At 44.3% G+C, this 16,245-nt stretch overlaps 1 protein-coding gene across 12 annotated transcripts in view; it reads right to left on the minus strand.

The window, feature by feature from the left end:
- Positions 1-975: 975 nt before the first annotated feature.
- LOC121476354 (F-actin-monooxygenase MICAL2) overlaps positions 976-16,245 on the minus strand; it is a 225,678-nt gene continuing 210,408 nt past the window's right edge. For 9 of the 12 annotated variants that reach the window (XM_041730300.1, XM_041730298.1, XM_041730308.1 and 6 more), the window contains 3 exons: positions 10,516-10,618; positions 6,269-6,342; positions 976-5,167 (listed from right to left, as the gene is read on the minus strand). In XM_041730300.1, the coding sequence (XP_041586234.1) occupies positions 4,983-5,167; positions 6,269-6,342; positions 10,516-10,618 (362 nt within the window). In that variant the 3' untranslated portion in view covers positions 976-4,982. Of the gene's footprint in view, positions 5,168-6,268; positions 6,343-10,515; positions 10,619-11,621; positions 11,654-16,245 lie in introns of those variants that run through there. The other 3 variants (XM_041730314.1, XM_041730302.1, XM_041730304.1) reach the window with 2 other exon arrangements.

A 16,245-nucleotide genomic window follows, 5' to 3' on the forward strand; every position in this document is an offset into this window, starting at 1 on the left:
GAGCTGGACCCCAGTCACCATGGCCAGATGGTGTCTTCAGGAAGTACATGAGACACCACTGGCCAAAGAGGTCAGCAAAAGCCAGGTCAGAGACACAGAGTCCCGAAAGGGAAGTGGCAAAGCTCTGGAAAGTGCGGTCCTTGGCCTAGTTTATAGCTCCTACCTCCTCTTGTGGGAAATGCCTCCATTCTTCCCTGTTCTGCTGAGATTTGAGTTGTGGTTTTCTGTTTCTGCTGTTGGGGGATTAGAACAAGTCAAGGTGCCATCAAAAGTGGCTGGCCTTTTTTGCTGTCCTCCCTCCTGCTGCAATGTTAGCGCTTGCAAAGCAGGGGCTCTTATCTGAAATTGTTTACTTTTTGTTAATATTCAACAAAAAAAAATATGGAACATTGCAAATATTCCATCAGAAGACAAAGCTTTCCAACAATGGGGAAATTCAGTGTGAAATGCTGAGGACTGACCACTTGGTTACCCCGATGCAGCAATTCCGGGGTATCATGCTGCCACATTTCATGAAAATTTGCATACACTGGGGTGAAGAAGAATGGAAACAAACAAACAAACGTGATCTTGAAAGTGCATATCGAAGAAAGAGGCCAGTTCAGTGCATTCCTGCCGAGTGAATGTAACACAAAACCAGGCCGGGCCAGGCAAGAAGGGGAGAGGAATGGGGAGGTGGCACCAGGATTGGCTTTGTTTCTTCCTGTCCCCAGCATTGAGGGTCACTTTCTCTGTTGGGAAGGATAGACTCGGGGTGAGACTTCACTCCTCTTGCCGATCCGGTCCTATGTGCTGGTCAGGTAAGTCCTTTCAGGTGGCCCAGTGGCCATAAAGCGTCCAACTGCTAATTCACAGACTCCCCAGTGAAAATCAAAGCTTTGCCCCATTCCTTTCACTGGAAATAAAGAAATGGAACAGGCGCCACCCTCGGAAGTGCCAGACCAAGCCCAAGTGAAAACGTTTTGATTCCTTTAACAGAAAACCATTTATTTGGGGTTCATTTCAGTATTTATAGCAGTGCCCATGTAATGCCTTTCAGCCCACAGGAGGAGTTCCCAGTGGTCAGAGCAGATTAATCTTTTACAAGCCACTCAGCAGTGAGGTTAGAAGATAAACAGTAGGTGAGACAGTACACGCTCCCCTGTATGTGACCCTTCCGATTACGATAAACTACATTCGAGCTCACCACATCCGATGACTGCCACTCTCTCTCTCTGCTCATGTGGCAGCCCCAGCTGCCCCCTGCCACCTCTGTCCTGCTGAGGTAGTTCTCTCATCGGCCACCTGGGTGGGACTTGCTGCCATTTTCAGTTTGGGAGGAAAAGCCTGTAAATCTGCTTCCCGGGAAGACAGACATTGCCGAATTGTCATTTGCCTCCAGAATGCAGGAAACATCAATTTCACTGCAGCTCATCAGAGTTGGAAACACCTGCCACTTCCTTTCTGGGTTGCAATTAGCATGCAGCATCTCAGCATTGATGGAGTCCAAGCAGCCTAACACTGGCAGAGTCAAGGTTTAAATGAAACAGTACAGCCCGTTATTATTTTTCACAGTTTTGGAAACGAACTTCTTTTTATTGCCAATGAAGTGCTGTAATCGTTGGGGGTAAAAGTCTTCCTGGTTGAGACGAATGTGAGCGGAATAGGCTGATGCTTATAATAAAAATAGTTCTTTATCTCTGTATTTATTTGGGAGTGGTACTTGTTAATCTTTGCATTTATTTGCGGGTGGAGTGGAGGCCTAATATTCTGCCCTAATGGCAGCCCCTGCTGAGAGCTGCACAACCCCATAGGCAATCAGAGAATGTTTGTTAAACAACTAGGTCGACAAATGAATGGTTTCGGAGGGCAAGCTTAAGAACTGTCCTATTGGTCCATCTTATGTAAAATCCTAAACTTGAAACTCTGGTGAGCCCTTTAGTTTAACTGAGAAGCTGTGTGAGACTGGCTCTGAAATATGACCTGAGACTGGGGCTTTATGTCTCATCCAGAGTCCTAAATTGTCCAGCTTTGATCGCATACGTCCTTCTATGGGACAGAAGAAACTGTTCTCATAATCATCATAATCCCACTCATACTGCATAAAAAATCATCTTTAAAATGTACACTATTTTACATTTTGAGGCTCTTAGCACATTCTTTATTGTGAATAAGGAATGCAACTATTCAAAATAATTCAACAGCCACATTTAGAAGTGTTCGCTGAAATGGTTTCATGTACTGGTAACACTGAAAGCCGGGGTAAGTAAACGGCTGTTAAGTATGAGGTTTATGTCTCAGCTTGGCCAGATAAGACTCAGCCTTAAGCTGCAGAACAGTCTTTGGAAGAGAAAGTGAACAAATTGCTTCTCTCATCAATTAATAGAACACTAGAGCCAAGAAACACCTTCTTTCTTGGCCCTCTTGGGAGAGTCTTTCTTTTAGATGAAAATAGAACAAATTAAAATAAGTGGCAATTAATTCTCTTGTATAATAACAACCCAGACACTACGCATGTGAGCCTCATCTGTTACATGTACGCCAGCACCGAAGAGCACACTTCCACATAACTGACAGAAAAGACTGGGTTCGGGTATTTCTAAACATTCTAGAATACAAACAGGAGTTCTATATCTTTTTCTTTAAATGAATTAAAATTCCTGAGTATCCACAGTCTTACCTTTAAATACTTAATGACTGAAAATATTATTTTAACTATCTCCAGAAATCTTTAATACTATACAACTCACTGCCCCAAACATCTGGGTTATTTATATGTTAAATAGCTTATATACCAATATCTCAGTGACAACAGGCCTTCTCCAAATTATAACACAGGAAAACCAGAATTATAAGGCAACCATATTAGCAATTTCTACCAAATATATAAATAAATAAGAATAGATAAATAGCAGAAATGGCACAGTTTCGATAGATAGATGCCTGCACACATTCCCTCGTAGAATAATTCATGCACTAGAAGACCTGATTCTTAAAAAAAAAAAAAAAAAAAAGAAAGGAAAAGAGAACTGCAACCCTCAGAATCTGGTATGCCGTGGAAGGGTTGCCTTTTGATATCACCCAAAGAGTTGGCGAGCTCGGGAAATCCAGTTACATTTCTCATTTCTGGCTGGTCCGCTAGCCAGATTGGCGTGCATGGACAGCATCTCAGATAGAAGTGGTTCATGGTCAACTTATATTGAGGAGAATTAGGTCTATGGTCAGAGCCAACTGTTGCAAAGCACCTTCTGTTCAGTGACACATTTACACACTTGCAGAAATGAGAGAGGCCAAACATGTAACAAAGAGTTCCTCAGTCTGTCTCTTGACAGCAACAGACTGAATCTTCAAAGAATCCCATTGAGGGAAAACAATTCAATACTTTTTGACAACCCATCACTATTTAAAACAGATCACGGGATCCCTGGGTGGCGCAGCGGTTTGGCGCCTGCCTTTGGCCCAGGGCGCGATCCTGGAGACCCGGGATCGAATCCCACGTCAGGCTCCCGGTGCATGGAGCCTGCTTTTCCCTCTGCCTGTGTCTCTGCCTCTCTCTCTGTCTCTCTGTGACTATCATAAATAAATAAAAATTTAAAAAATAAAAAATAAAAAAATAAAACAGATCAGTTTTCTCTGGTTCCCATATGAACCATCAAAAAGGCCCAGGAGTCGCCTGTCAGTGCATAAACTCCACCTCCTGGCTTTCTTTTCACATTGAAAATGTCATTAAAAAAAAAAAAAATCCATGACCCAGTTTGGAATTTGGTCACTGCATTTGGTAAACGGGGTCACTGCACTCAGCTCCCGGGTGAAGTCAGAAGTGGTTTTGTCCTTGTCCTGTGGAGTTCCTGGGAGAATCCCTGGAGAGAGTGTGGGAGATACTTCTCTTTGGACCTGAGAAGACCACCCCCCTGGGGGGAAGACAACCTTGCCTTGGATCACTAGTGAGTGTGTTTTTCAGTAGCAGCACCAGCCTCGCCGATACTTTATCAACAAATGAGTTTCCTTTTTGCCCTCACCAACAGTTATAAAAAAAAAAAAAAAAAAAAAAAAAGCACTGGAAAACTATTCATTTTCTAGAAATGCTTTTCACTATGTTCCAGTGGCAATAAGGAGTGCTCTGAGAACAAAAGCTTTCCCAAGCCGGCAGTATTTGATGAACACTAACAATCCTGCTGGTAGGAAGTTAAATTTCCTCCCTCCCTTCCTTCTTTCTTTCTTTCTCTTTCTTTCTTTCTTTCTTTCTTTCTTTCTTTCTTTCTTTCTTTCTTCTTTCTTTCTTTCTTTCTTTCTTCTTTCTTTCTTCTTTCTTTCTTTCTTTCTTTCTTTCTTTCTCTCTAAATAAAATTAAGGCTCAAATGTTGTATTAAACTCTCGTTGCTTATGTATATTATATTAAGGCTTATAAATACAACTGATAAATTAAATTCGCCCTGGATTGAATTAACACCTGCTATATGAGTTATTTGCTTTATGTAATCAGTAATCTCAAGGTTTCTCCTTTTTCTCTGGAAACACAATTTAAATATTAACCTAATCTTTAAACTGCGGCTGCTTCTTTCTGACATTTGGAAACCGGTCACCCGTGCAAAAAAAGGCAAATATGGATATATTAATGAAAAGGCAGCTTCTTAAAAATCTTAAGATGTGTAACTCAATGAATTGGGAAGATAAATGATAAAAGCAGCAGGAAAGTCAATCTCTGTGTCACTTTCTAGGGAAAACAATGCTGGTCATCTGCCAAGGTCACCTCCGATGTGAGACCTGCCAAAGGGACTGCCAATTTCATAACAGTCTGTGTGTTTTCTTCATTATAATCTCTGGAAGGGTCTCGGGCAGCTGTACTCCATATGAGAGAATTTTCATTTTTAAGACTAGATGGCAATAGGGTATCACTTAAGTTCCAGGTATTGCAGATTCCGCCAAAGGAACTGTGAGCACGTGAGGTGCCCTTGGCTCCATCCGTCCTCAGCCAGCATCCAGGGGCAGCGCCCTGCACCTGCTCACGTCCTGCTCAGCTGATAGCCCCTGGAGAATATGAAGCTTTCAAAGTGCTGGTCTTCAGCCTTTTCTTTTATGCGCTGTTCCTCTAAGGAGCACACGAGTCTGTCCCTTTGTTCAATCACTTGCATCATCTCGCTGAATAATTCTTGCTCCTCATTTAGATCATTCTCATCTTTCTGGCTCTCTGAAAAACAAAAAGGGAAAAGCTTTGGACCTCAGGTAACACTTGGCCCCGGAGAGAGGGCTCTTGACATGGGCATTCTTGACGGTGTGGGACTTGCTCGGCCTTTTAACTTCCATGGAGAAAACGGGGAAATGAATTTAACACCAGGGAACTGTTCTTGAAGTCACAGGTTAGCAAAGAGGGTGCTTTGAGCTGCCGTCAACTCAGTTTTCATCTTGAGAATATATATAAAGCAACAGGGGGAAATCCCTTTGTGGGGGAAGAGAGTATCAGCCAAGCCCGCCTGGTTCCTCCAGCCTCCCCTCCCCTGCAGGAAAGAAACCAACAAAACAACAAAAAGGCTGTTTTCCCTAAATACATCTGAACTACAACAAAAAAATCCATGTGACAAGTTTCTAAGTAAACCATCAGCATCAGCATCCATCATCGGGGCTACCATTTCAAAGCCAAGAATCCTCTTTTTCATTTGTAGTTCAAGGCAAATTGCAGCCCTTTGAGCAGAGACCAGGCCAAAGCAAAATAAGGCTCTGGTTGGCCAAGGGGATTGTGTCTCCGGGCGGTAACTATTTTTCCCCTTCTGCCTTCAGAGTACAAGAGCTTCTTCCTAATTGGCCTGACCATCGGATTGCCTGGGGGAGGTAGGATTGCTAGGGAAGGAAGGGAAAGAGTAAGAAGCAGGTAGTAATGACTCTTGCCAGTCAAAATATATTCTAAGGCAGATGCAAGTCTTGTCAACCACATCATGGCCTTGGGAGAGGACTTTAAATACTCTAGCACCTTCCTTGAACATACTGGGGCAGGGTTGGGGGTGGGGGGACCAGGCAGTGAGAGCGATCCTGGAGCAGAGAAGGGCCCCTGTTTCTCACAGCAGGCTCAGTTCTGAGGACAGGAGTCAGGAGGGAGGTACACAGGACGAAAGGGAGATAGAGAAGCACCATTCCCTTTGCACCTCATGTTTATAGAGCCTCCCCCTTTGCCTCCAGGCTGCTTGCACAAGATGGAAAGAGCATCCCGCTTTGGGATTTACGGCGTGCTCTGTGCAAGTACCTTGCTGGGGAGAAAGGTCTTTAACAGGGGCCCCAAACATATCACTGTACTCACCCTCCTTAAGCATCTTCTGTCTCAATTTCTGTTCCAGTCTGCTTTGATGATCTTCTAATTCTAATTCTTGGGCCCTGGGGGTAAGAAAATGTTCACACCTTGTAAATACTGAAGATCTGCCTACAAACCCTGCCAATAAGCTCATTGACTAGAGCTATTGCATTCTTCTTCTTCTTCTTTTTTTTCTTCTTATTACAATTGGGGTCTTGGAATCTCTCTGAACAGAAAGGTCTGCTGCTGAAGGAGCTGAGAAGGGCTGCTGGGATATGCTGAAGTCAAGAAACCATGGAGAAGCTTGTGATGTGATCCCAGGGGGTGTTTGGAAGGCCACTCAGGCCACCCTCTGGAGAATGGATCATTAAGAAATGACCAGTAGAATTCAGGGGAGAGGGACACCTGGGTGGCTCAGCAGTTAAGCATCTGCCTTAGACTCAGGGCATGATCCTGGAGACCCAGGATCGAGTTCTGCATCAGGCTCCCTGCATGGAGCCTGCTTCTCCCTCTGTCTGTGTCTCTGCCTCTCTCTCTGTGTCTCTCATGAATGAATAAATAAAATCTTTAAAAAAAAATTAATCCAGGGGAGAAACAATGACAACCTAAAACTCCCTTCTCTTTTAGGGGGCAATGTGACTTCAAGTATCACCTCTAACAACTACCAAATCTCTGACTGTAGTAAACAACAAAACAAAGAGAAGGAAACAGGAGCAAGCCATTTTGCCCAGGGGGAAGCATAAAAAATCGAGACAGCTATCCACCTGGTTGCAGGAGACATGGAAAGAAGAGTCAGTGATGCTTTGGCGTAGTCCAACTGGGGTCCCTGGGTTTCCACCAATAAGTACAGCAAAGTGAAAAGGTGAAGTTAGTTCTCACTTAAGGTCACTTTGGAACTTCTTGAGCTTAACAATGCCCAGGGAGATCCCATGTGCATCCCAGGTGTGTGCAAGGTGCCCACACGCTAGGCCCAGGGCCATGTGGAGGGAGGCTCCCACCTTTGGAAACTCCACTCCGGAGTTCTCCGGAGGAATGAGGACCACCAACAGATGTCACAGGGCTCAGAGATGGTAGTTGAAGTCATGTGAATCCTTCAAAGGAAGACCATAGAGAAAGGAAAGGTCGAAGACAGGAGCTTGGAAATGCCTCCATTTAGAAGCCAAACAAAAGAGATATAACCAGGAAGGAAGTGATCAAGGCTTGAAAGCCAATCAAAACAAGACATGCAGCATCGCTGAAACCAAGAGGATAATGTTTTGAGAGAGGAGAGAGAGGCTGAGGTGAGAGGGGTTCCCTGTTGCAGAGACGCCGAAGAGGGCAAGGGCTCAGAATAGATCTGGGTTTGCAATCATGGGTCCTTCCCTTCCAGCCCCACCCACAGGGGCACGTGTCTCTGCCACAGCGTTGGGGTCATTTTGCTCTGCCCTGTTGTTGCTGCCCAATTTTTACTACTTCTCCTACTACTTGGGCCAAGATCCCAGCCATACTCAACCTTCTGCCTTTTGTTATTGACCTGGAACTTCTCTTGGCCCCCTCTGGTCACCACCAATGGAAGTGGAGCACTCAAGGCTTCCTTTAGGAGAGAACTTTCTGGGAGGAGTGCAGAGAGCTGAGTGCGGGGAGTAGAATGCACCCGGTGTCATGTTGTCCCCGGCCAATGACCTGGAGCTGGACTCCTCCCATGCTGTCCCTGCTCTGATGCTCCCTCTGACCTGGCCGAGATGTTCTCTGGGGCTCCAACACCATAGTTCTCTGGCTCCTCTGCCCAATTCTCTTTCCTCCCCCCTCTCCTTTCACAGGAGTCAGGACCACAGAGGGTCTACAGATTTCCCTAACTCCCCCTCCAATTTCCCTTCATCCCAACATGTCTCTTGAACTACTACTACTACTACTACTACTACTACTACTACTACTACTACTTCTTCTTCTTCTTCTTCTTCTTCTTCTTCTTCTTCTTCTTCTTCTTCGAGATTTATTATTTATTTGAGAGAGTGAGTGTGTGTATGGGCATGTAGTGGGGAGGGACAAAGGGAGAGGGAGAGAGAGAATCCCAAGCAGACTCCCCACTGATCGTAGAGCCCGACGCTGGGCTCGATCCCAGGTCCCTGAGATCATGACCTGAGCCGAAATCAAGAGCTGGCCGCTTAACTGACTGAGCCAACCAGACACCCCTGTCTCTTGTGCTTCTAATCCTGTCTTGGCATCTGCTTTCCCAAAGTACTCAGGTTGCTCATCAAAAATGTTTGTCCTTGTTCAACCAGGCCTTCCTCTAAACTAAAACCTCGCCTTTAACAGAGCTCCCATCTGCTTTTGCCTAGCTCACATGACTGAGTTCTTCCCTCTGGCCTGTCCTGGAGAAGAAGGTTCCCTCTGGCCACACGCTAACTAGGGAAACCAGGCACTGAGCAGTAAGCAGTAGGGCCACTGCCTTCCTGATTCTCACAGGTCAAACCTACACACTGACTGCTCCTTCCCCATGGAGCTCATGCCATGTTTTCTTATTTGCTGGTGTGCTATGTGTTTGCATATCTATCTCCCCTAAAACCATGAGATCCTAGAAGATAGGGACTGTGGCCTTGCTCATTCTTACTTCCATAGTACCCAGAACAGTTCTTGGTACAGTGTGCTGGATACATTTTTTCCTTCTTCCCTTTTATTTTTTTTTTTTTTAAGACTCTATCTATTTATTTGACAGAGAGCGAGCAAGCAAACAAATAAGCAGGGGGAGTGGCAGAGGGAGAGGGAGGAGCAGGCTCCCCTTGGAGCAGGGAGCTTGATGCAGTACTGCAGTACTCATTCCCAGGACCCTGGTATCATGGCCTGAGCCAAAGGCAGACGCCCAACTGACTGAGCCACTGAGGTGTCCCTGTTGGATACATTTTTGTTGAATGAACTTTGTAATTCAGATCTGGTCCATCAGCAGATGATATGGTTGTGTAAAAAGGGCTTTGCAGTCAGGTGGGCAAGGACAAGTGCTGCTCTGAGTCTCAACATGTGTGTCAACTTAAAAAATAGTGATCAAAAAAATAATTACTAAGGAAGATCCCTCTTCTTCATTCCTGGACTTTCCTTCCATGTCCATGGAGCTCAATGAGTGTAATTCCTGGCCTCCTTCCCCAGTCCCCACTCTTACTCCCTCTCACCCTGGGAGAGGCAGATTTGGGAAGAAACTAGGTGAATTCAGCTCACACCCTTTTTCTTTGGGGATTGGCCTGCCTTTAGCAGATCTGTGTTCTCAATTACTCTGAGCTTTGCCATAGGTCTAGGGCAAGATTTCTGACACTATTGACACTATTGGCGTTTTAGGCTGGATAATTATTTGTTGGGTGGTTGTGGGGAGTGGTGTGGAGACGAGGTGTCCTGGGCATTATAATATGTTAAGTACTGCTCTTGGCCTCTCCTCACTAGGCACCAGAGGCACCTCCCAGGTGTGACAATGAAAAATATCTCCAGACACTGTTGAATATTCCCTGGGTGGTGAAATTGTCCCCAGTTCAGATCGACTGGTCTAGAGTAAAAGCCTTACCCCTATGAAGCAAGTGGGTCTATTGACTTTTGTGACTACATAGGGGTAATTCTGGGGTCTGGTTAGTGTAGTAGCTTGAATGGTTACAAAGCAAGTGAGTCTATTGACTTTTGTGACTACATAGGGGTAATTCTGGGGTCTGGTTAGTGTAGTAGCTTGAATGGTTACCTCTCAAAGATGTGTCTGCACCCTGGTCGAGTAACCTTCATCTCTTTCAGAGTGTGATGAGATCCAGCTCTACTTTCTGATCTCCCCAGGCTGCAACCTCTCATTCAGAGAGCACAGCCAGAGAAGTCTCAGTCCCTCAGCACGTTAAATACACGAGGAGACAGCCAGGCAGATCTCCTCCCCATGCCCTTCCCGAGGTTCATATTCAGAGGCCAGACACATGCACCCTCATTGCAGGTGTGTGACTGCAATTATCCCCTGCCCCCACTGGTCTGAGGGACAAGGATGGATTACAAATACCTTATCCAAATGCCCTCCAGCTCCAGACCCATCACCTGAGGTCTGTTTTAGCCATAGGACTCCACCAAGAGAACAGACAACGGGAGAGTCTCTGCACTAATGCCAACATGATATGCAAGACGCCAAATATCAATTTGCCTCAATCACAATTCTGTATGCACAAGGAGAAAAATTCCTGGGACGTCAACCTGGGAGGGTGAGCCACCCCTCTCCCACCCTCTTTGCTTTTAGGACTCACTGTTATCTGTGTTGCCTTACTTACATGATCAGTAGCTCCGACTCATATCGCATTAATTTATTCTTCTCCAGAGCCAGCTTAAACCATTCCTGCAAAAGCTGTGCTTCATCTTGTGTGCCTGAATCTGCTTAAGAAATCAACAGCAAATGCGTTAGATTGGCATTTCTCTCCCCATGATCAACCTGCTTAGGAGCTGCTTTAGTGGGCTGTGTTTGTAGCGGAAAAAGGCTCAGCGGGCGGCAGCCCCCTGATGGCCTGTTGATGCCTCAGGCTGCAGGCATGGCAAATAAAACCCACCTGTGCATGCTCTAGGGGGAGGTCCTCTTGGACATTTAGGGCATGAATAGTTCAGCTCCAAGGGTTATATAATCTTGATGATGTCCTGCCATAAATGAAACTTCTCTCGCCTACTAGTTCGTCCTCTGTAAATCTTCTGTATGTTTATGCATCAAATTCTCCACTAAAGAAAACCCCAGTAACTCTGCTGGTTACTCTTTCCTCCTCCCTTTCCTCCCCCAAAATCAAATGATTCCTGAGTGCCCAGGTCGGGGGTGGCTCCCTTCATGGGGCAGAGAAGCCCATGTCACATTTAATTATAGAGGAGTAGTGATTGGTGTCTTGATTTTTTTGCACAAAGAAAAGGCAAATGATGGGGAAACAATGTTATTAGCTTTGAGTCTCACTGGGAGAATTATATTCATACCTTCTTATAACTTAGATTATGACCTTTATTAAACATAAGCACAACCGTGAGAAAACCGACACTGCTTTTACATACGCAATGTTAGATGCTAAATGTTTAGACAATAAAATGTTAAAATCTGGGTATATTGGAGAAGTAGCAACATGAAGGTATTTCACCCTGAAATGAGAACACAGGCTGTATTGCAAAGCTCATGGCCATTCTAGAAAAATTTATACTGGAGTGTCCCATAGGCAGAGGGGAGAATGGTGCAGAGAAGTTATGCGTGACCTTGAGCTTTTGCTTCTTCATTGGTTAAACTGAACAGTAAGACACACAAGTAATATAACATTAATAAGCTACTGTTTGTTATGCAGTGATCATGTGCCAGTCAGCGGGCTACGTGCATTATATGGGACATCACATTTAGTCCTCGTAACAAACTCACCAGTAGGTTCTCTTATTGTCACCATTTGATAGCTGGAGAAAACAGAGGTTTAAAAGATTAATCTTCCCAAGCTCACAGTTAGTAAGTGGCAGAGCCAGGGCTTGAACTCAAGTGGGCTTTATCGTAAGCCCAGGCTTTTCACTGCTTGTATCGCACTCCTCCTTCCTCCTCACTCTTTCCTTCTTTCTTACAGTCATGTAAGGTAAATAACACCCCTAACACATGGCCTTGCACATAGCAAGTCATCCATAAAAATGAGTTCCCTTTTCTCCCTTTTTTTTTTTAAGATTTTATTTTGATTTATCTGAGTGAGAGAAAGAGAGAGCATGAGTGGGGAGGGTGGGGTGAGGGAGAGGAAGACTCTCCGCTGAGCAGGGAGCCCAGCCTGGGGCTCCATCCCAGGATCCTGAAATCATGACTGAGCTGAAGGCAGATGCCCAATCAACGGAGCCACCCAAGTGCCCCTCTCCTTGTCTTCTTGACCACCTTGTCACTGACAGGGACACTTGAGTCCAGAGAGATTTGTATGCATTACCCCAGATTTTATCATTAATGGGTGAACTGGTGCTACAATGCAGATCTTGACTTCTGATGAAGCCATTCATTTGTTCATTTCATCTAGCCATCCAGCCATAAATTCATTCATTCATCCAATTCATTCATTGAATAGGTATTGGATATTGCTTTAGGTACTGGAGATACAGTGACAGATAATGCTACATATCAGGAGAAATTTGGGCATGGTAAGGCATAATGCCTGCCATCTCCCCCCTCCCCTTTTTAAAAGACTCTTTGGATCAGATGGATTTAAAGAGCTTGAATAAAATAGGCCAATAGGAAACTCTTGCAACAGCATAGTAGCAAATAAGTACTCTGGGAATACGGAGAAGGGAGGGTTTTCCTGGTCAGGATATGAGGCTGGCTTCCCAAGAAAGGTGGTGTTTGAACAGGGATGTTGAAGAATGGATAACACTTGGAGAGGAAATGATGAGGATGGGAGAGGACATTTCTAGGGAGAAGGAACAGTGTCAGCAAAAACAAGGGGATGGGACTGAAGGTAGTAGAGCTCAGGCTGGGCCAAGGAGGATAGAGGGGTGCAGGGTGAGGTCTGGGTGTGTCTGAGGATCTTAGTACAGAGGTCCCTGAACATCATGCTAAGGCTCTTGTACTTTGTGCTGTAGAACACAAACGAACACTCAAGGTGGGTGAGTAGGGTAATTTAAGTGAAGTTTTACACAGAAAAGATTAAAAAGGGAGAGAAATAAACGAGATGTTATTTTTCCTTAGGGTTTCTTGGATGAGTGAATGAACGATTGAATGAATTCATAAACATGTTGGGACCAACATCTTCTAAGCAATGTTCATGGTGCTGAGGGGCAGGGATGAATAAGCATCGGTACCAACTCTTCAGGAAACTGAGAGCTTGCAGTTCAGTGGGGAAACCCAACACTGCACAGCCAAATAGAATACAATGTGCCCCTTGCTATGGCAGCAGAGGTGAGAATGAAAGGATGAAGTATATAGACCAGGAGATCACATATAACAAAAAGGTTACTTTACTTCTATTTACTTGTTAAAAAGATTTTATTTATTTACTTGAGATAGAATGAGAGCGAGCAAGTGAGCAAGAGAGCACAACAGGGAGGAGGGGCAGAGGGATAGGGAGAAGCAGATTCCCCACTAAGCAGGGAGCCCAACACAAGGCTCCATCCCAGGACCCGGAGATCATGACCTGAGCTGAAGGCAGACACTTAACCGGCTGAGCCACCCAGGTGCCCCATAAAAGTTACTTTAAACTCAGCCTTGGGATCAAACTTCTACTCTTCCACTCCCCCACCATGTGGGCTCGAACCCTAACAGAGCCTCCCTGAGCCTCCAAGCTTCTCATCTGTTACAGAAATACAGTGGAATGGACTCTGCACGCAAGGACCCAGCCCAGGCACGCGATTTAAGCTCAATAAATGGTAATGGTCATTATTCTTTTTTTTTCCTCTTCATTTAAAAATTTATAATTTTTAAATTTTTTAATTGTTTTTATTGACGTTCGATTTGCCAACATATAGTATTCAAATCACATAACATGCACGATGGAAGAACCCTCAGGGGTCATCTGTTCCAGGAATTCCCTCTACCTCCCTCTCACCCCAGGCTCTACAACAACTCTCCCGAGGTGGAACTCCCTGCAGGGCCCTGTACTCTAAGTACAGAGGACTTCTTTCCATTGGCCTTTGATGGGTTGGCCTCCAGCCACTGAGCCCAGTTTTGCCCTCTGGAGGAGAATAGAGAACACTTAACATTTACACAAAAGGCATTCACATATTTGAAGATAGGTCTCTCTGTTATTCACTGAAGTGTTCTTCTGTCCGAGCCAGCACCCCCGGGTCATCTATCATTATGTCACAGAGGACTGCCCACCTCTGCTTGCCCTCTAATCTTCCAGGATGCAACTTAAAGGGAGTCAGCATCAAAGAGAGCATCAAGAGCTCAAGAGTGGAGAGACCCTCTTGCACCTTTGCCCAGAGCCCTGGGGCTATAGAGATCTCTTAGCTGCCCTGTGCCCTCACTGGGCTCTTACTACCTTGCACACAACGTGGTCTTTCCACACTGGTGGCGGTGAAGTCTGATGACTCTGTATTCTATTTGTGCAACTGAGCTTTTCCTTCACCTAATTCAAGACTTTATATGCATCTTGCTAAATATCATCTTGTTTATTTCGTTCCATCACAGAGGAAGCTTTTGAATATTTTATCTAGCTGACACAGTTCTAGCTTTGGGATTTCTGCAGAATTGATAAATGGGCATCCTGGACCTTTACGCAATATTGAAGAACAAAACGTCAGATAGGACTGGACCAAGAAGGGAGCCATCTGGCCCATCATTAGGGACCCTTCTCAGGCTTTGGGTGAGGCTGTTCTACAGACTCTATAAACACACCCAATCATCCAGCTCACATGTCTATATTTTGTCCATGAGGCTGCTAACAGGAAATTTTGGTAAAATAATTTCCTGAAATCAAGCTTCACAATGTCTGCCATGTCCATTGGCACTGCAAACCTCACAACTCCACCCAGAAAAGGAAATGACATTTGTTTTCGCAGCTTCTCAGTAAACACCAAGTGGTTCCTAGTGATCTCTAAATTTCTTTCTAAATATTCACAATTTCTTTAATAATTCTTTCTAGAATTTTGACAAGGATCAGAATTCATATTTCTTTCCCATGTGATGTGAAACATAGAAAATATACTGGCCTTTAGTCTTTGGTTCTGGAATTCTCCATGAGTTTCCAAAGATGGAAGTCATACCTACCAGTCATTTCAAACACCAGGGGGCTAAGTTGGTTCATTCAACAAATCCCGATTAATGCCACACCTGAGACACTCTTCTGTATACCATCTTCACCTGGGCTTAGAAACCTGAATTCATTGCTCTCTCATTTTTCTCACCTAGATTTCTCATCCAGACTCAATTCCCTCTTCTAGATATGTTTAGCATTTCTAGATTGAGGACCATTTTCCTTGATAAAGAAAACATAAAAGCTGAGAGTTGGAAATTCTGCCTTTTTTCATCATGTAACATTACACCATCTGCCTCGGCGCTGGGCCTCTTCTTTCCTTGTTCTCAATCCAAAAGAAACAGCTTTAAAGGCACTATTTTGCTGTCTTTACAGTTTTTTTTTTTTCCAGATTCAGCCTCTTTGCTGTATTATACTCACAAGTTCTAGCCAGACTTTTATCCTGCATTACATGTCCCCTTTTTCATCCTTCTAAAATGTGGTCCATGAGAGAGTTACCTTGCAGTCATACTGATTTCTACTGATGCTGTCTGTACTCAACAAACACAAGTTGAACTGAATCATCCCATTCAGTTTTCTTTTCTTCAGTGAAATTATTTACAATAGTGTTTTTGGAGTCCTCTTTTCCTCAACAGTCAAAATCACTTTGGGGGATGTCTTTGAACATAACCACAACTGATCCATTTTCCTGTTGATGGATAACTAAGTTGTTCTTCATGTTTTGCTCTGGAATATACACTTGCAAATGAAATTCTTGAACAGTATGGTATGCAGATGGTCAGTTTCATATCAGAAAGCCAAAGTGCTTTCCAAAGAGCTATGGGTATTTATACTCCCACTAACGTTGAATAAAAACCTTCTTTGGTTTCATATCCTTGCCACGTACTTAGTATTATCATATCCTTGCCACATGCTTAGTATTATCAAGTTTTAGAAATTCTGGTAACTTAATAGTTTAAAATGGTTTCTCATTGTAGTCTTTATTTGCATTTTCTCAGTTGCTAAGGAGTATTCTTTCTGTGAAATATATATTTTTAATATTTGCCTATATAACAATGGGCTCATCTATTTCTTATTGATTTGTGAGAGTTCTTTACATAGCCTAGAACACTGATTCTTTATTGGTTGCAATACGTAGTTACAAATGTAGTTTCTTTTTTTTTTTTAATTTTTATTTATTTATGATAGTCACAGAGAGAGAGAGAGAGAGGCAGAGACATAGGCAGAGGGAGAAGCAGGTCCATGCACCAGGAGCCTGATGTGGGATTTGATCTCGGGTCTCCAGGATCGCGCCCTGGGCCAAAGGCAGGCGCCAAACCGCTGCGCCACCCA

The sequence above is a fragment of the Vulpes lagopus genome, chromosome 15, assembly GCF_018345385.1.
Source record: "Vulpes lagopus strain Blue_001 chromosome 15, ASM1834538v1, whole genome shotgun sequence".
Classification (NCBI taxonomy): Eukaryota; Metazoa; Chordata; class Mammalia; order Carnivora; family Canidae; genus Vulpes; species Vulpes lagopus.